The following is a 13,113-nucleotide window of genomic DNA, read 5'->3' as shown; positions in this document are numbered from 1 at the left end:
AAAGCTTTAAAAACGTCCAAACAATTTTTAAGACGTTTTCTGTGTTTAACAGGAAGCGAGAGAAGAAATGCCAGAATGTGAGACACGGGTTTAAAAAATGAAATAAAAAGATGGCTGTGATGTTGAACTTAATAACTCACATGTACCAATAACTACTTGCATTTAAAATTCTATTAATTTGAGACAGGCAAGTTTTTTTTTTTTTTTTTTTTTTTTTTTTACAAATGCATGCAGTAAATATTTTCCAGAAAAAAACCTGGTAGAAATAGGACAGAGTTTTTTCCACCACTAAGTGAAGTCCAATTCAGTCACTGTTTGGCTAACCTGTGTGAACTAGGATGTGTTAACATTGCATCTGGCTGGCTTGCACATGACAGCAGATATTCTGTAGCATGATGTAACAGCATGTTGTGTTATCTGATGAAAGTTTAAGACAGTTAGTACTGCTATCAAAATACAGATATCCAGCATGACAGAACTGTATCAAGGGTCAAATAGTCAAGGCTATAGGAAATCAGGGCTAAGTCCCCCAACAGTTAGGTCTAAATGCACTTTTCATCTGCACTGTAAGAAAATTATTCTGATGGACCTAATTCATTGTAGTATTGAGGGTAATCAATATTAAATTTGAGAAAAATGAAATTCTCAATATATAAATATACTGATAACTTTAGTACAACTGATATAAATATGAATATTGATGCATCATATGCATAAAATATACACATCCATTTTAGACTCTTCCAGCAGCAACCCCACAATTTAATATGTTCTAAATTTCTTGAGTAAAAGTATGACATTTATATTGCAAACATGCATTTAAAAAATGTATATAACTGAGAGGTTTATGACCTTCAGCATCAGAGTAGGCGTAGTAGCTTTAATTTTTAAGAATTCATCATCATTTCAACACAATCGCCATTAGTCATTGTTTTGCAGGTAAAACCTTTTTTCAAGTTGCATTTTTATTTTTGCACAAAGTTAGGTGTTTAAAAGAAATAAAAATTGGACTTCAAAAAATTAACAATAAATTTGATTATAGTTGTTGATAATGTAAATATTAATTACTTCATTTTGTTTAATTAGATTCAATTCAGTTGAGTTCCATTCAACTTAATTTCAGATCAAATCTCTTAATTTAGCTTTATTCATATGTCACCAATTTTATTGAATGAGCTCTTAAGTCAGCTGTTCCAGACCAGTTTATTTTATTCCATTCATCTTATTATAGTCCACATTAAATAAACCCAAGAGCCACATTCGTCCAGTTTAAAACTTCGTTCATATGAATAACAAATCAACAAATAAGGTAAAGACTACAAAAGTCACTGAAATGTGTCACGCGAATTTAAGACAGTTCATAGAAAAAAGTCTCGCCAATAAAAGATATGAAAATAGAGTCTTTTGGTTTCAAACACCCATTAAACACGTGGCGTGAATAGTGTGTGCTTTTTGCTAAATTATAACAACTCTTTTCGCTTTTTTTTTTTTGCTGTGATGATGGTGTTTTCTCGCCTCCTGTGACCGTACGCCACTGGGATTTGTACCAATCATGTTGCTGCGTGAGCAGCAGACGTCATGTGACGTGGGAGTGGCCGCAAATCAGGAAACACACAACCAACGCAACTCTCGCGAAAGGTAAAGTGAAAACTTTTCCACAATCGTGCCCTACATTTAGTCAGAAATGACCGTATTCGCAGGTTAGAACGAGAAACGTGATATACCTACGTTGTGTCTCACTTTCTGGCAAAGCAGATTGTTTTTTACAGAAAGCGAGTGGTAAACATCTTCAAATGTGCCCTGCGCCTTTAGTTGCATCTTCGTGACTTTTATACGCTCGACATGTTCGATTAAACAAAGAAAATTTCACATGAATCAAAAAGCAAAACTGGTTCATACGTGATTGAAATATGAGCAGTTTCTTGTCATTTTAAAGTTTCTGTGATTTCCGCATTTTTTTTCTTTCTGGCGAGAACACAAATATGGCAACAAACACGGACAAAATACATTCTGTAGTAGTAGTAGTAGTAGTAGTAGTAGTAGTATTTTACTTTGTCATGGATGAAACCATTTTATATTGATAAATAAATCCCCCCAAAAACCTATTTTTAAAGTTTCTCTGCAGATCTAATAATTTGCATACTGGTTGTATTTTCAGTCTTCTTGAGTCACAGGAAGTCTGCATGACTGGCCTGCAGTCCTCACTCCTGACCCAACCCTGGTGCACCTCAGGCAGCAGAGCTGAAGCACATTTACACACATTCACATTTGCTTTTCATCCACCTTGACTGCTTGCTGCAAACTTTAGTTGATAATAATCTTAAATAGGTTGTTACATTCAAAATAAATGGAAATTTTTACATATTGAAGGAGTGAATGTTCTGTAGGGTGAAGGATGATCTGTACTGTTAATACCACTTTAAAGCCTCTGTATATGGATCATGCCTGTAATACGGGAATTTGGGAAAGAACCTGATTTGGAGAACACCATCCACCAGCTTTGTGATGAGCAAAGCTTTACTGCCTGTTTTGGGGGGAAATTAGCTCAGTTTAACCACAAGGTCCAGAGGACTGCACCAATGATGTTCCTGCAAAGGGAAAAGAACATTTACGCTGCTCGCTTTAACTCTTCTCTTCTGTGATGCCAGGATTCAGATCCCTCACAAAAACTGGCCCCTTAAAAGGAAACATGCAAGTCTAATGAATATATTTTTACTAATAAAGCTTGTCATGTTGGTCACACAGACCATTTTAAGACACATTTTGTAAGAAAGTGACTCAGTGTTTAAACACAATTTCTAACCACACCCATTAATTGCTTGTTTCCTTCTAATACACTGATCAGTCACAGCATTGACAGCAGCACTGTTAGCATTCTATGGCATCCATGCATGCTGGAGAAAAATAAAAACTAAAAAAAAAAAAAAAACCCAGCTCAGTCTCACTTTGACATGCTTTTGGGACTTTTAGATATTTTCTGACACATCACAGTGATACTTGTCTGGATTTATGTCCATGAAGTTTAAAGAATGTTGCTAAAGACCTTCATATAGGAAGTTTTGCAGGGAACAGTTGCTTATGTGGGTGATAACTGACAAAATATCACCCACATTATGTCTGGATTCACTGTTTCCCAGCAAAATGCTGCTTTACAACAAGTTACTACTGCTGTCAGTGGTTTTATTGTTGTGGCTTGTAGGCGTAATACTTTACAAACAGTATACCATTTGTGCAAGGAGCCCATCACTGAACACGTAATCCATCCTGTTTTCCAAGTTATAGCTTGTAATAAAGCAGCCACAAATGGCGGAATAGCCTTTTTTTTTTTTTTTTTTTTTTACAACATATGAACAAAACACTCACAGACGGCTTAAGTCTGGAAGCCAAAAGGTATTTTCACATGTCAGTCATGAGAGCAGTAAGCTAACCGCAGTAACTGGTAATTAGATGTGAGCGTGACTCATGATTGTCTTGTGTGCCCTCCCAGCTCTCATCATGGCCTACCAGGCTGGGATTCTGGAGGAGCCCAGTGTTTTGGTCCAGAACATCAGCTCCAATATCCAGAGGATCACACTACTGAGTAAAGCACACACGAACACACTTTGATCATCATGAGCTTGAACGTTATGATTACACTTTTTCTCACTTACTGCAGTACCTGAATCATGACAGGAAGATGATTCAGGGTGAAATTAATGTGTTTCTCACTTTCTTCTCTGTAAGCCTCCGAGCTGCAAAGGGCAGTGAATCTGTTGGGAACGGAGCAGGACAGCAGCCAGCTAAGACACACACTGTGAGTTCTGAGGACTTGGTTGGAGTTGCATGCCTGTTCTGTTGACCAGTTTGAGTCATGTGATGAAGACAATAAGTCTCTTTGAGCTGTTTGGTTTTATGTATCAGAACTCCTTGTAGATAATCTGCTTGCTGGGAATTAAAATGAGGTCAATCCATCCTCTAAATAGCAATGATGCATGAAATATTTGGCAGTTTTGTGGTTGTAGAGCATCCAGGTGCAACACAATTAGGAGGAAGGTGATCGGTATCGTATCGGTTATGTTCGCAGAGAAAAAATTGCTGCTGCCCCTTAGTGTGGGAAAGGCTGCAATGCCATTTCCAAATAATGTAGAGTCCATGATTCTGGAGCTATATTAGGTTTAGATTAAAGATGCTTGGGAGTATTATCTGGAGACGATGTGCCAGTAAGTTAGTGCCAAGGTCAGACTGTATAATACTCAGTGAAAATGCAAAAAAAAAAAATCCCAAGAACTGCATCTAAGTCTAAAGGCTACATGTAGCCTGTTTATTACTAATAGTTTCCCCCCTCATATTAGTAAAATGAGGTAAAGATTTAACTTAAAAATGGAAGCATGGCCTTTCTATAAACACAACAAGCAAATCCTAGGCTTGCAAAGTTACACCTGAGCAACAACAAGATAGAAGAGACCAGCACAGATGGCTGATTCAGAACAAAATCAAAGAGCTTCTACATGTGAATGTCCCCAGCTTGGTCATGTGACCAAGGCCTGCAGGATTTGCCGCGTATGAGGCTGACACCTAAACACAAAGGTAGTTGCGCCAGGAATCTGAAACTCTCATTTTGCTTGAGGTCTGCAGACTCTGGAATTTAAAAAAAAAATAAAAGCAACTTAAAAACAAAAAGACTATTTATGCATCAGCTTTTACTTAAATATTATGCTGCATTGTTTAATGTTTTACTTTTCTTCTGTACAGCACTTTTTAATCAATATGTTGAAAGCTGCTGTATAAATAAAGCTTTACTTGCTTACTTAATCCAATGCATTCATACTAAGTGTGAAGCATGTTAGTGGTGTGGTGATGGTTTGGGCTCATCTTGTAGCCACAAATTTGTTACACCAAAGTGTTCAAAAGTAAAAAATATCAAGGCGTCTGAAGGCTAAAGCTTGGATGGAAATGGATCATATGTCAGTCATCCCAAGTAAAGAATCTTAAGTGTTGAAATAACTCAAAGCTCAAACCTCTGTCTGATTAAACTGCTGCGGCTTAGCAGAGCTGTGCATAAATGAAGACCTTTATGAAATGAAGACATGTAACAGAGAGTGGGTCAAAATTCCTTCCCCCATCTGAGAGCCTGAACGCATCAATCAGAGACCGTCTACTTTATGTTAATGCTGGTGACGGTGGATCTGTTAGCTACTTAATCGTGGGGTGTGCTCTGTTATTCCACACACACTGCTTCTACATTTCAGCTTAGTTTTTTGTTTGCTTTGGCTTTGTTTTATATAAATAACATCTTTTGCGTTCTTGTTCATATAAAGTTTTCTTGACCTAATTTTAAGACCAAGTAAGAATTGCATGATTTTTATTCTTTTTTTTTTACTTATCCTTATATGTCAGACCTTTGATTTGAAGTGGGGTGTACTCTATTATAATAACAAGAATAACGTATGTTTATTTGATCACCATCACCAGTCAACAGAAACAGCAGGAAGGCAACCATTTGGCAAAGGAGACGGACAGGCTGATCAAGGCGTTTAGTGCTCTTCCTGTTGGCCCTGATCAGGTAGCAAACTCTTTAATTCTCCTTCAGCTGCAGCTTTATCTACCCCGCATACCACCACCTCAGTCTCGATCTGAATTCTCTGGTCATATTTCTTTCTGCATGTGTTTTAGCGGCAGAGGAAGCTACAGAAAGAGCGTCTGCTGAATGACTTCTCCGCCGCGCTGAACACCCTCCAGAAGACACAACGGCAGGCGGCTGACAAAGAGAGGGAGTTCGTAGCCAGAGTCCGAGCCAGCTCCAGAGTGTCGGTGAGTAAAGGCACCTGCAGCCTGACGGCGAGCTAGTTACCTGCAAAGCTTCAAGATAAGCAGAACAGCGGTTACACAGCAATGAGTTGCCACTAAGGAAGCCATTTCCTCAAGTCATCACTCTTAATTTAGACAGAAGTACAAATGTTTTATCTAGCTTTACATGGAATTAGATGGTATAACTATCATTTTTTCCGTTACTTTACACGAGGTAGTGTACTTTGGCAGATGGGGTCAGTAGCAGCGCTTGAGCTGCCTGAAAAGATCAGTTGACATGCATGTTGTATTGCATGGTATATTTGGAGTGTTGTTTTCTCTCTTGGCTTGACCGTGTAACAACTCTGTCGAATGGAGAACTAAACAAGCTCTCTCATCTGAGATTTTATCATGACCTGCAGAGTCTGCAGACAAGAGCTAACCCGTGTGTTAAACGGCATTATGTTTCATGCGAATGGTCTTCGGCTGCAAGTTTGCTAGTTACATTTAAAAACGCAATTCAAAGCAATTGCATCAAAATGGTTTCCTGCACTTTGCAAATGAAAGATTTGTTAAAAAAGAGGGCAAACATGTCAGGTGAGCGATGTCTTTATTTGTTGGTAATGTGCTTCAGATGCTTCAGACTTTCTTATTATCTTTTAAGGCCTTATAGAGCAATAACTCTCCAAGCTTTCTGAAAGTCTCTTAAAGTTGATAAAGGAGCCAGAATATTGACTGTCAAGATTTTTTAGATGTGTACAAACTCTGCTTTTGCTTTTATGAACTTTCTTTCCATTACTGATTGTGCATCGTTAAAAAAAAATCCTTGCACCTACTTAATTTTTTCTTGTTAATATGTAAATGAATGAGGGGTGGCTCAAGATTTATGCCCTCTCTTCTGTCTCCTTTGGACCTTTGCATCTTACTTTCACAACTTACCTGCATGTATTTACTCACTTTATTTACAAGTTCCCTCTTTGGCCTGTCTATTTTATTTCTGCCTCTGCACCATCATCCTCAGCTTCCATCTTCAAACACATCCACCATCTCTTCTCCGCACAGCCAACCCAGTCTGTCTCTCCTGCCTGACTTGAACCTCTCAACCTGAGCTGCTCCCCTGGTAAACTCATTAACGTTTTCGTTATTTTAGTCAGGAGAGGCTATGCTTGAAACAAATGACGATCAACATCCAACCTTCAGTGAAGCAGCAAACTCTGGTGCTTTAAAAGCTGTATCTGTTCGAAAGGACAGCGTGCAAAACGGAGCTGATAAAGAACTGCAGACTCTTTCAAAACTATTTTCATCACTCTTGTTAAGTCAGTCACCTTTCTGCTTGCTATCTTCCTCTCTTCTTTTAACCAACTCTGCTCTTTTTCTCCTCATTATTCTTCTGTTCATTCCTGTCCAGCTACTTAATGAATGCCCCCTCATTCCCGCCGCCTCCTATTTTGCACTGATTTTTACACTCTACTGGTATTGAAAATAATCAGAAGTAAAAGGATGATATTATGTTAATAATGCACATTATAATATCAGAATTTCACCATGGCAGCTCGGAGTTCACGTGCAATTTTTTGCATTATTTTTATGTTTTGATTTTAGCTCCATTTTTACTATTAAAATAAAAAAAAAAAACAACTCAAATGAATCAGACTGATATCAGTATTTTCAGCTTTTTTGTAACTGATATCAAAACAATGTCTTTATTGTGACTTTTTTGGCGATAAAATCATAAAAATTTGACATCATAATAGTCCTCATTTAAATTTACTTTAAAAAACAAGATACCTTTTTTTTTTTTTTTTAACCTGAAATAACATCTTTCACCTCTTCAAACTCAAACTTCTAAATTTCCTAGTTCAACATGCTACTCTCTGAACTTTGCTCTGCAGTTGTTTGGATACAAGATCTAGTAAAAAAAAAAAAAAAATAGATACCTTTTTTTTTTTTTTTTTTTTTTTTTTTTTTTACACTTCTACTGTAAAATGTAGGGAAAAAATTACACATGGGCCTTAACTCAGCTGTTCTTTCGCACCTTCATTAGATTTGTATACGTGGAACTTTCCCATTACTGTTTCAGATGCAGATTCCTGTTTTGGCAACACTGTTCCCTCTCTGCTTATCTCACCATGCAGAAAGTATCAGTACCCACCTTGTTCTTTCTAATAAGCAGGAACAGTAGCTTACTGCTTTACATGGTTTCAAAGGAACATTTCTTATTGTACTTGTTCTCTATAACTGGGCTTATGTTTTGACAACTTAGCCCTTTAAATAATACTAAATTAATCTCTTATGAAATTTGCTGAACGTTACTGTATCTAAGTGGAAGAAAAGAACACATTCTTTGGTAAATTTAGCTAAATGAAGCACATTTATTTGAATTTCTTCCACAGGGAGGTCAGCCTGAAGAGAACTTTGGAAATGTACCTCAAAGGTAAGTTGTGTGGTTTGTGATAATTGTCTTCCCATCCAGTGTGATTGTAGCAGCTGCTTGAAAGTGTGTTTTTGCTGTATGTGCTCATGCAGTTACTCCCAGATGCAGGCTCAAACTGAAGCCATCACAGAAGAAGACCTGAGACTGATCCAGGAGAGGGAGTCATCCATTAGACAGCTGGAGGTATAAATTAGAATGATTTCACATTACTTTTAAGCATCTTATGTCTGAAACATCAGTTACAGCTCTAGGATACCTTTGTCTGAATCGTGTCTCTTTATACTCTGATTTAGGCCGACATCACGGACATAAATGACATCTTCAAAGACCTGGGCATGATGGTCCATGAGCAGGGGGACATGATAGGTGAGCATCAGCTGTCTACACATGTTGCATATTTCTGTTTTTTAGTCTTCTGCTACAGCTTAGGTACCATTCAGTCTCATCAGGGAGGAAAATGCCCCTAATCGCACATAGTTGTTTTTCATGGCATTATAGGAAAAAAAAAGAAAAGTCACAATGATCTTTAACACTTAGTGTCTCATTAAATACTCACATGTGCAGTATCAGCACTATCAGCATCTTCATTTCACAAGTTTACACATCACAGCTGCATACATACAGCCCACTCTGTCCACTGCACTTTTTCTTGAGCATAAAACACAGCTTTTATGATTAAATGAGCGTCTGATTACTTAGTTTTATTTTGGGACCATATTTTGAAAACATGCGTGACAGTTTTTCCCAACTACCTTTGCCCATGTGACTTGAAATTTGCCCTGTGAGCAAAAAGAAAACAACCAGCAAGGTTGTTCAAGCCTGTCAGATCATTAAACCTGAGCAAGTTGTAATCTGCTGTTGTCATGCCAGTAAACAGCTTCACTCTACTTATTTAAGTCAGATTAGTTTGTCAACAAACATTCAGAATGTTATCTTAACTTTTACAAGCATATTAAAAAAAAAATTTTTGTGGGGGTTTTAAACACTGATATTTTGTATCCTATTGCCTTCTCTGTTCACACAAACAATATCTCAGGTGGTGGTGAACTATTTAAATATGTATTTGGCTTACAGCATTAGCATTTGTTTTTTTTGTGCTTTGCAGACAGTATAGAAGCCAATGTGGAGAATGCAGATGTCAGTGTGCAGAATGCCACACAACAGCTGAACCAGGCTGCAGAATACCAGGTAAGGTATGTCACAGGAAAGATGGAAAATATAAAGAAGCATTCAATAGCATAAATGTTAGAGAAAATGATTTAGCAGAATAGGAAAGTAATTTAATTAAGACTGGTCCTTGGAGGGCATCTCTTTTAAAGCAGAATGTGTGGATGACTTTCCACCTTCCTACACATGGACTTTATGTAACTAAGCCATGAATCAGCTTGCTTTTATAAATTAGAGTGAAAATATAAGAAGTGGCTTCCTTAAAGTATGAACTTATTTGTGTGACTCTGATTCAAATAACACCTAGCTAAAAACATTTCCTCAGTTCCTTTGAGGTCAGGGAGCATCCTTTTTTCATGCTTGAACAACATTGTCCCTGTTTTGTTTTTCTCTTTTAGCGAAGCTCCCGGAAAAAGATGTGCATTCTTATGATCACATTGGCCGTAGCTGCTGTTGTAATAGGACTCATCATCTGGGGTGCAACAAAAAATTGAGTCCTCCATCCCTCCTCCTCTCTTCTGTTCCTGTTTGACCATCAACCTGTAAAAAGCATCCAAACACAATCCTTCTCCTTTTCTTTAATTCCTCTAATGGTGGTATCATTGAGGTTGTTTGTTTTTGATCTGATTGTTTTTTTTAAGACCATGTAGTCCTCACTGGTGGGGTTGCACATTACTTTACTGTGAAGCTGAGCGAGCACTGGTAGCTTTATTGATGCAATTAGCTTTAAATAAATTTATGTGCCTTTTTTTTTTTTTTTTTACCCGCGAAAAAGATTTATTACTGCACCTGCTTGCAAAATTAAAAAATAAACACAAGTGGAGTGATGCTGTGTTGGTTCGCATCACAGAGCAAAGTCCAGAGTCTCCCCATTGATCCAGACATGCACAGCACAGATAGTGTTTTTATTGGTGCCGTGAAAAAAAACAGTAAGTAGAGGACGAAGCTGTAGCTGCTTCCTGTTATCGGACTTGATCTGGAAAATGACAAGTTTAGACAAGTGCATTATGGAAATTGATGATCAATAATGTAAATCTAACCCTTGTCCATGGTACAATGCAGCCAGACCACAGTTAGCTTACTAGAGAGCAGCTTTCCAAAATAATCATTTTAGTCTTTATCTTTTTTTATTTTAAGTAATCAGTTATTACCTTAATCACTGACGAGGATTTTAAATTTGTTTAAGGGTCTCTATTATGCTATTTCTTGTTTTCTGAGCTTTCCACAGTGTTATAGTGTTGAATGCTCATCAGACATATGAGTGGTGCCGTTCTTGATAATCTAAACACATGTTTGAGTTTTGTTGCACCTGCTACGTTCGGTTTCCATGGCGACAAACGATTGGTTTTAGAGAGTTTTTTTCAACTCCGAAATTTTGGTGACATCTCGGGGGAGGGACTCAGTGATTCGTCATCTTTTCTAGGTTGTGCACAAGAAGGAAGCCACACCCACCTTCACTAATCCTAGCAGTTGGCCAATCAAACGCAGCCCATAGGCAGGACATAGGGCGGAGCTTTCTCTCTCTGTTCGCTTGTTTCTGGCAGAGGCTGATCTGAGAGGATCAATACAAAATGAATGAAGGGGGTTGTGAAAAATGCTTGATTATTTTTGCCCTTCTGGACTTTCATAATAAAATAAATTATACTGGAATGTGCATAATAGAGTCACTTTAAGATCAATGCTGTGTGAGAATAATCTGAAATCCTCCTCTTAATCCTGTGATTACTGGACTGTAAATTGCACTCCACAAGTACCCAGTCATTAAAACATGAGGGGAAGAGTTGGTTACTTCTTTAAGTAGATGGTGAACTTTTTCCAACTTAACAAAGATAAGATTTTCACAAATGTATGTGAACTGCTGTGCTTCTATCATTATTTCAGTCTGTTTTCCCAATCACAGCTCGTAACAGGTTCTCATTCACACTAAGAGGTCTGATTGATCGAGTTGAGCGAACACTTTGTGTGATGATCATTTCTGAGATGGTGTTTTCAGTTATTTCTTCTTGTGAATTTTAGAACTGAAACCAAAGACAATCAATACAAATTAGTCTTTATGTACAGAGTTACTACAGAGTTTCATAAGTTAAGGCAAACACTAAAATTTCACTTGCCAGAAACATTTGACCCAAATGTAAAAGTTTGATCTAATGTATGATTTTAATTTTGAAATCATTTGCCTTCCTTTACTGAATAAATTACTGGACCAAACGTAAATAAAGTTTTCTTTCTTACTTACTGTCATGCCAACAAGTCTGTCAATTGCTGACCATGCATTGTCTTGGCCAGGGCACTTTTGGAAAAAAAATCTTGTAAACTCATTGAAACTCCCCTGGTAAAATAAAGGTTTAAAATTTGGCAATGGAACTGCCATCCACATTTTTTTTTAGGTCTTTATTGTTTTGTTCAAGCAGCACAGTGGAAGTCTTTGTCCTTTATACGTTAATCTGTAAATCAAACTACTTGTTTCATCCCCAACATGAACAAACTGGCTGACAACCTAACTAAAAATAAAGAAATAAATGAGCCACTAATCTCATTCTCATATGCAGTGGACAGCTTCATTCCACTCGTTTTGCCTCTTGTCTCAAACTCATGCAACATCACATAGACAATTTCACTAAATACAACATGTTGATATGTCTGAGACTCTAATGTTTTAGAACGTTAGAAATTATCATTTTAAAGTATTTTAGTATGAGTGGAAGTTTTACAGAGCCTAATGCATCAGAAGCATTTTATTACTTTAAAAAGCAAATGTAGGCCTATAGCTCTTTTTTAAGCCCCAATAGTATAATAATTTTACAATTTAGTGGTCCTTTTATTCCTGTGTCTGTATATCCATTTCCTCTTGTTTGGTATCGCATTATTACATTAGTTGTTGTAAGGCAGGGATTCTGAATCCTGATCCTCAAGGGCCGGTGTCCTGTCGGTTTTCCAAGTGTCCCTGCTGAAACACACCTGACTCAGACAAGCTCTGCACATTTCTACTAAATACACATTGATTTGAAGCGGGTGTGTTGCAGCAGACACTTGGATAGCCTGCAGGACACTGCCCCTCGAGAACCAGGATTCAGGATTCCTGTTGTATGGGTTACTACGACAGGCGATGGGTTGCTTGGCAACAATCAGTAGGCTTTCATTCCTTTTTGATAGGAAAGGCTTCTTCCTGCCATGTTGTCCATGGAGGCAAAGTGTGGAGTGTCTGTGGTTCTTCCTTTCTGTCCTTTTCGGGGGTTGCCAGAGTGAACTCTCTTCCTCCATATAATCCTATCCTCTGCCTCCTTTATCTTATACCCAAATAGTGTCCACACTTTCCTTCACAACATCCATAAATCTCTTTGGTCTTCCTCTAGGCCTTCACCCTGATAGCCTCAGGCTTTGCATCCTTCGACTAATAAATTCACAATTTCTTCTCTGAACATGTCTAAACCAGGGATATCTTTCTCTGATTGTGGATCATAAGCCCACAGTTTTAGAGTTGCGTTCTAATAGATGTCTTTTCCTGCATCACTAGGTTTGATCAGGTGGAATTCTGCTTGGTTACCCTGCCTTTCACTTGAAAACTGGTGTCACAGACTCCAGCCCACCCACAACTCTGCACTGGAGTAAGCAGGGGTACAAAACAGATGTATATTATAGTTCATTTGGTTAAAAAGCAACCACAAGGCAGAAAGTCAACTTTTCAAGTCTTTGAACTTTGAACATACATGGACAGGGTTCCCTCTTCAAGCTCTACAACAGAGGCT

At 37.8% G+C, this 13,113-nt stretch overlaps 1 protein-coding gene across 1 annotated transcript; it reads left to right on the top strand.

Moving 5' to 3' along the window:
* The first annotated feature begins 1,611 nt into the window (after positions 1 to 1,611).
* stx7l (syntaxin 7-like) lies at positions 1,612 to 10,548 on the top strand. Its single transcript, XM_079254980.1, has 10 exons — positions 1,612 to 1,638; positions 3,488 to 3,580; positions 3,724 to 3,793; positions 5,452 to 5,542; positions 5,653 to 5,790; positions 8,160 to 8,200; positions 8,293 to 8,383; positions 8,494 to 8,566; positions 9,306 to 9,388; positions 9,766 to 10,548. Exons 2-10 carry the CDS (start codon positions 3,496 to 3,498, stop codon positions 9,859 to 9,861), a joined length of 768 nt encoding a protein of 255 aa, XP_079111106.1. The 5' UTR covers positions 1,612 to 1,638; positions 3,488 to 3,495; the 3' UTR covers positions 9,862 to 10,548.
* The last annotated feature ends 2,565 nt before the right edge of the window (positions 10,549 to 13,113 follow it).

This window comes from Telmatherina bonti, assembly GCF_933228915.1.
Source record: "Telmatherina bonti genome assembly, chromosome: 16".
NCBI classification, from domain to species: Eukaryota; Metazoa; Chordata; class Actinopteri; order Atheriniformes; family Telmatherinidae; genus Telmatherina; species Telmatherina bonti.
The sequence above is the reverse complement of the archived record's forward strand: the minus strand, read 5'-3'. Positions and strand labels throughout refer to the sequence as shown.

Bases quoted from the DNA above. Each gene is read 5' to 3' on its own strand.
- stx7l (XM_079254980.1), top strand. From the start codon at position 3,496: ATGGCCTACCAGGCTGGGATTCTGGAGGAGCCCAGTGTTTTGGTCCAG. The intron at 3,581-3,723 runs GTAAAGCACACA...CTTCTCTGTAAG, and splicing joins CCAGAGGATCACACTACTGA to CCTCCGAGCTGCAAAGGGCA. The intron at 8,384-8,493 runs GTATAAATTAGA...ACTCTGATTTAG, and splicing joins CATCCATTAGACAGCTGGAG to GCCGACATCACGGACATAAA.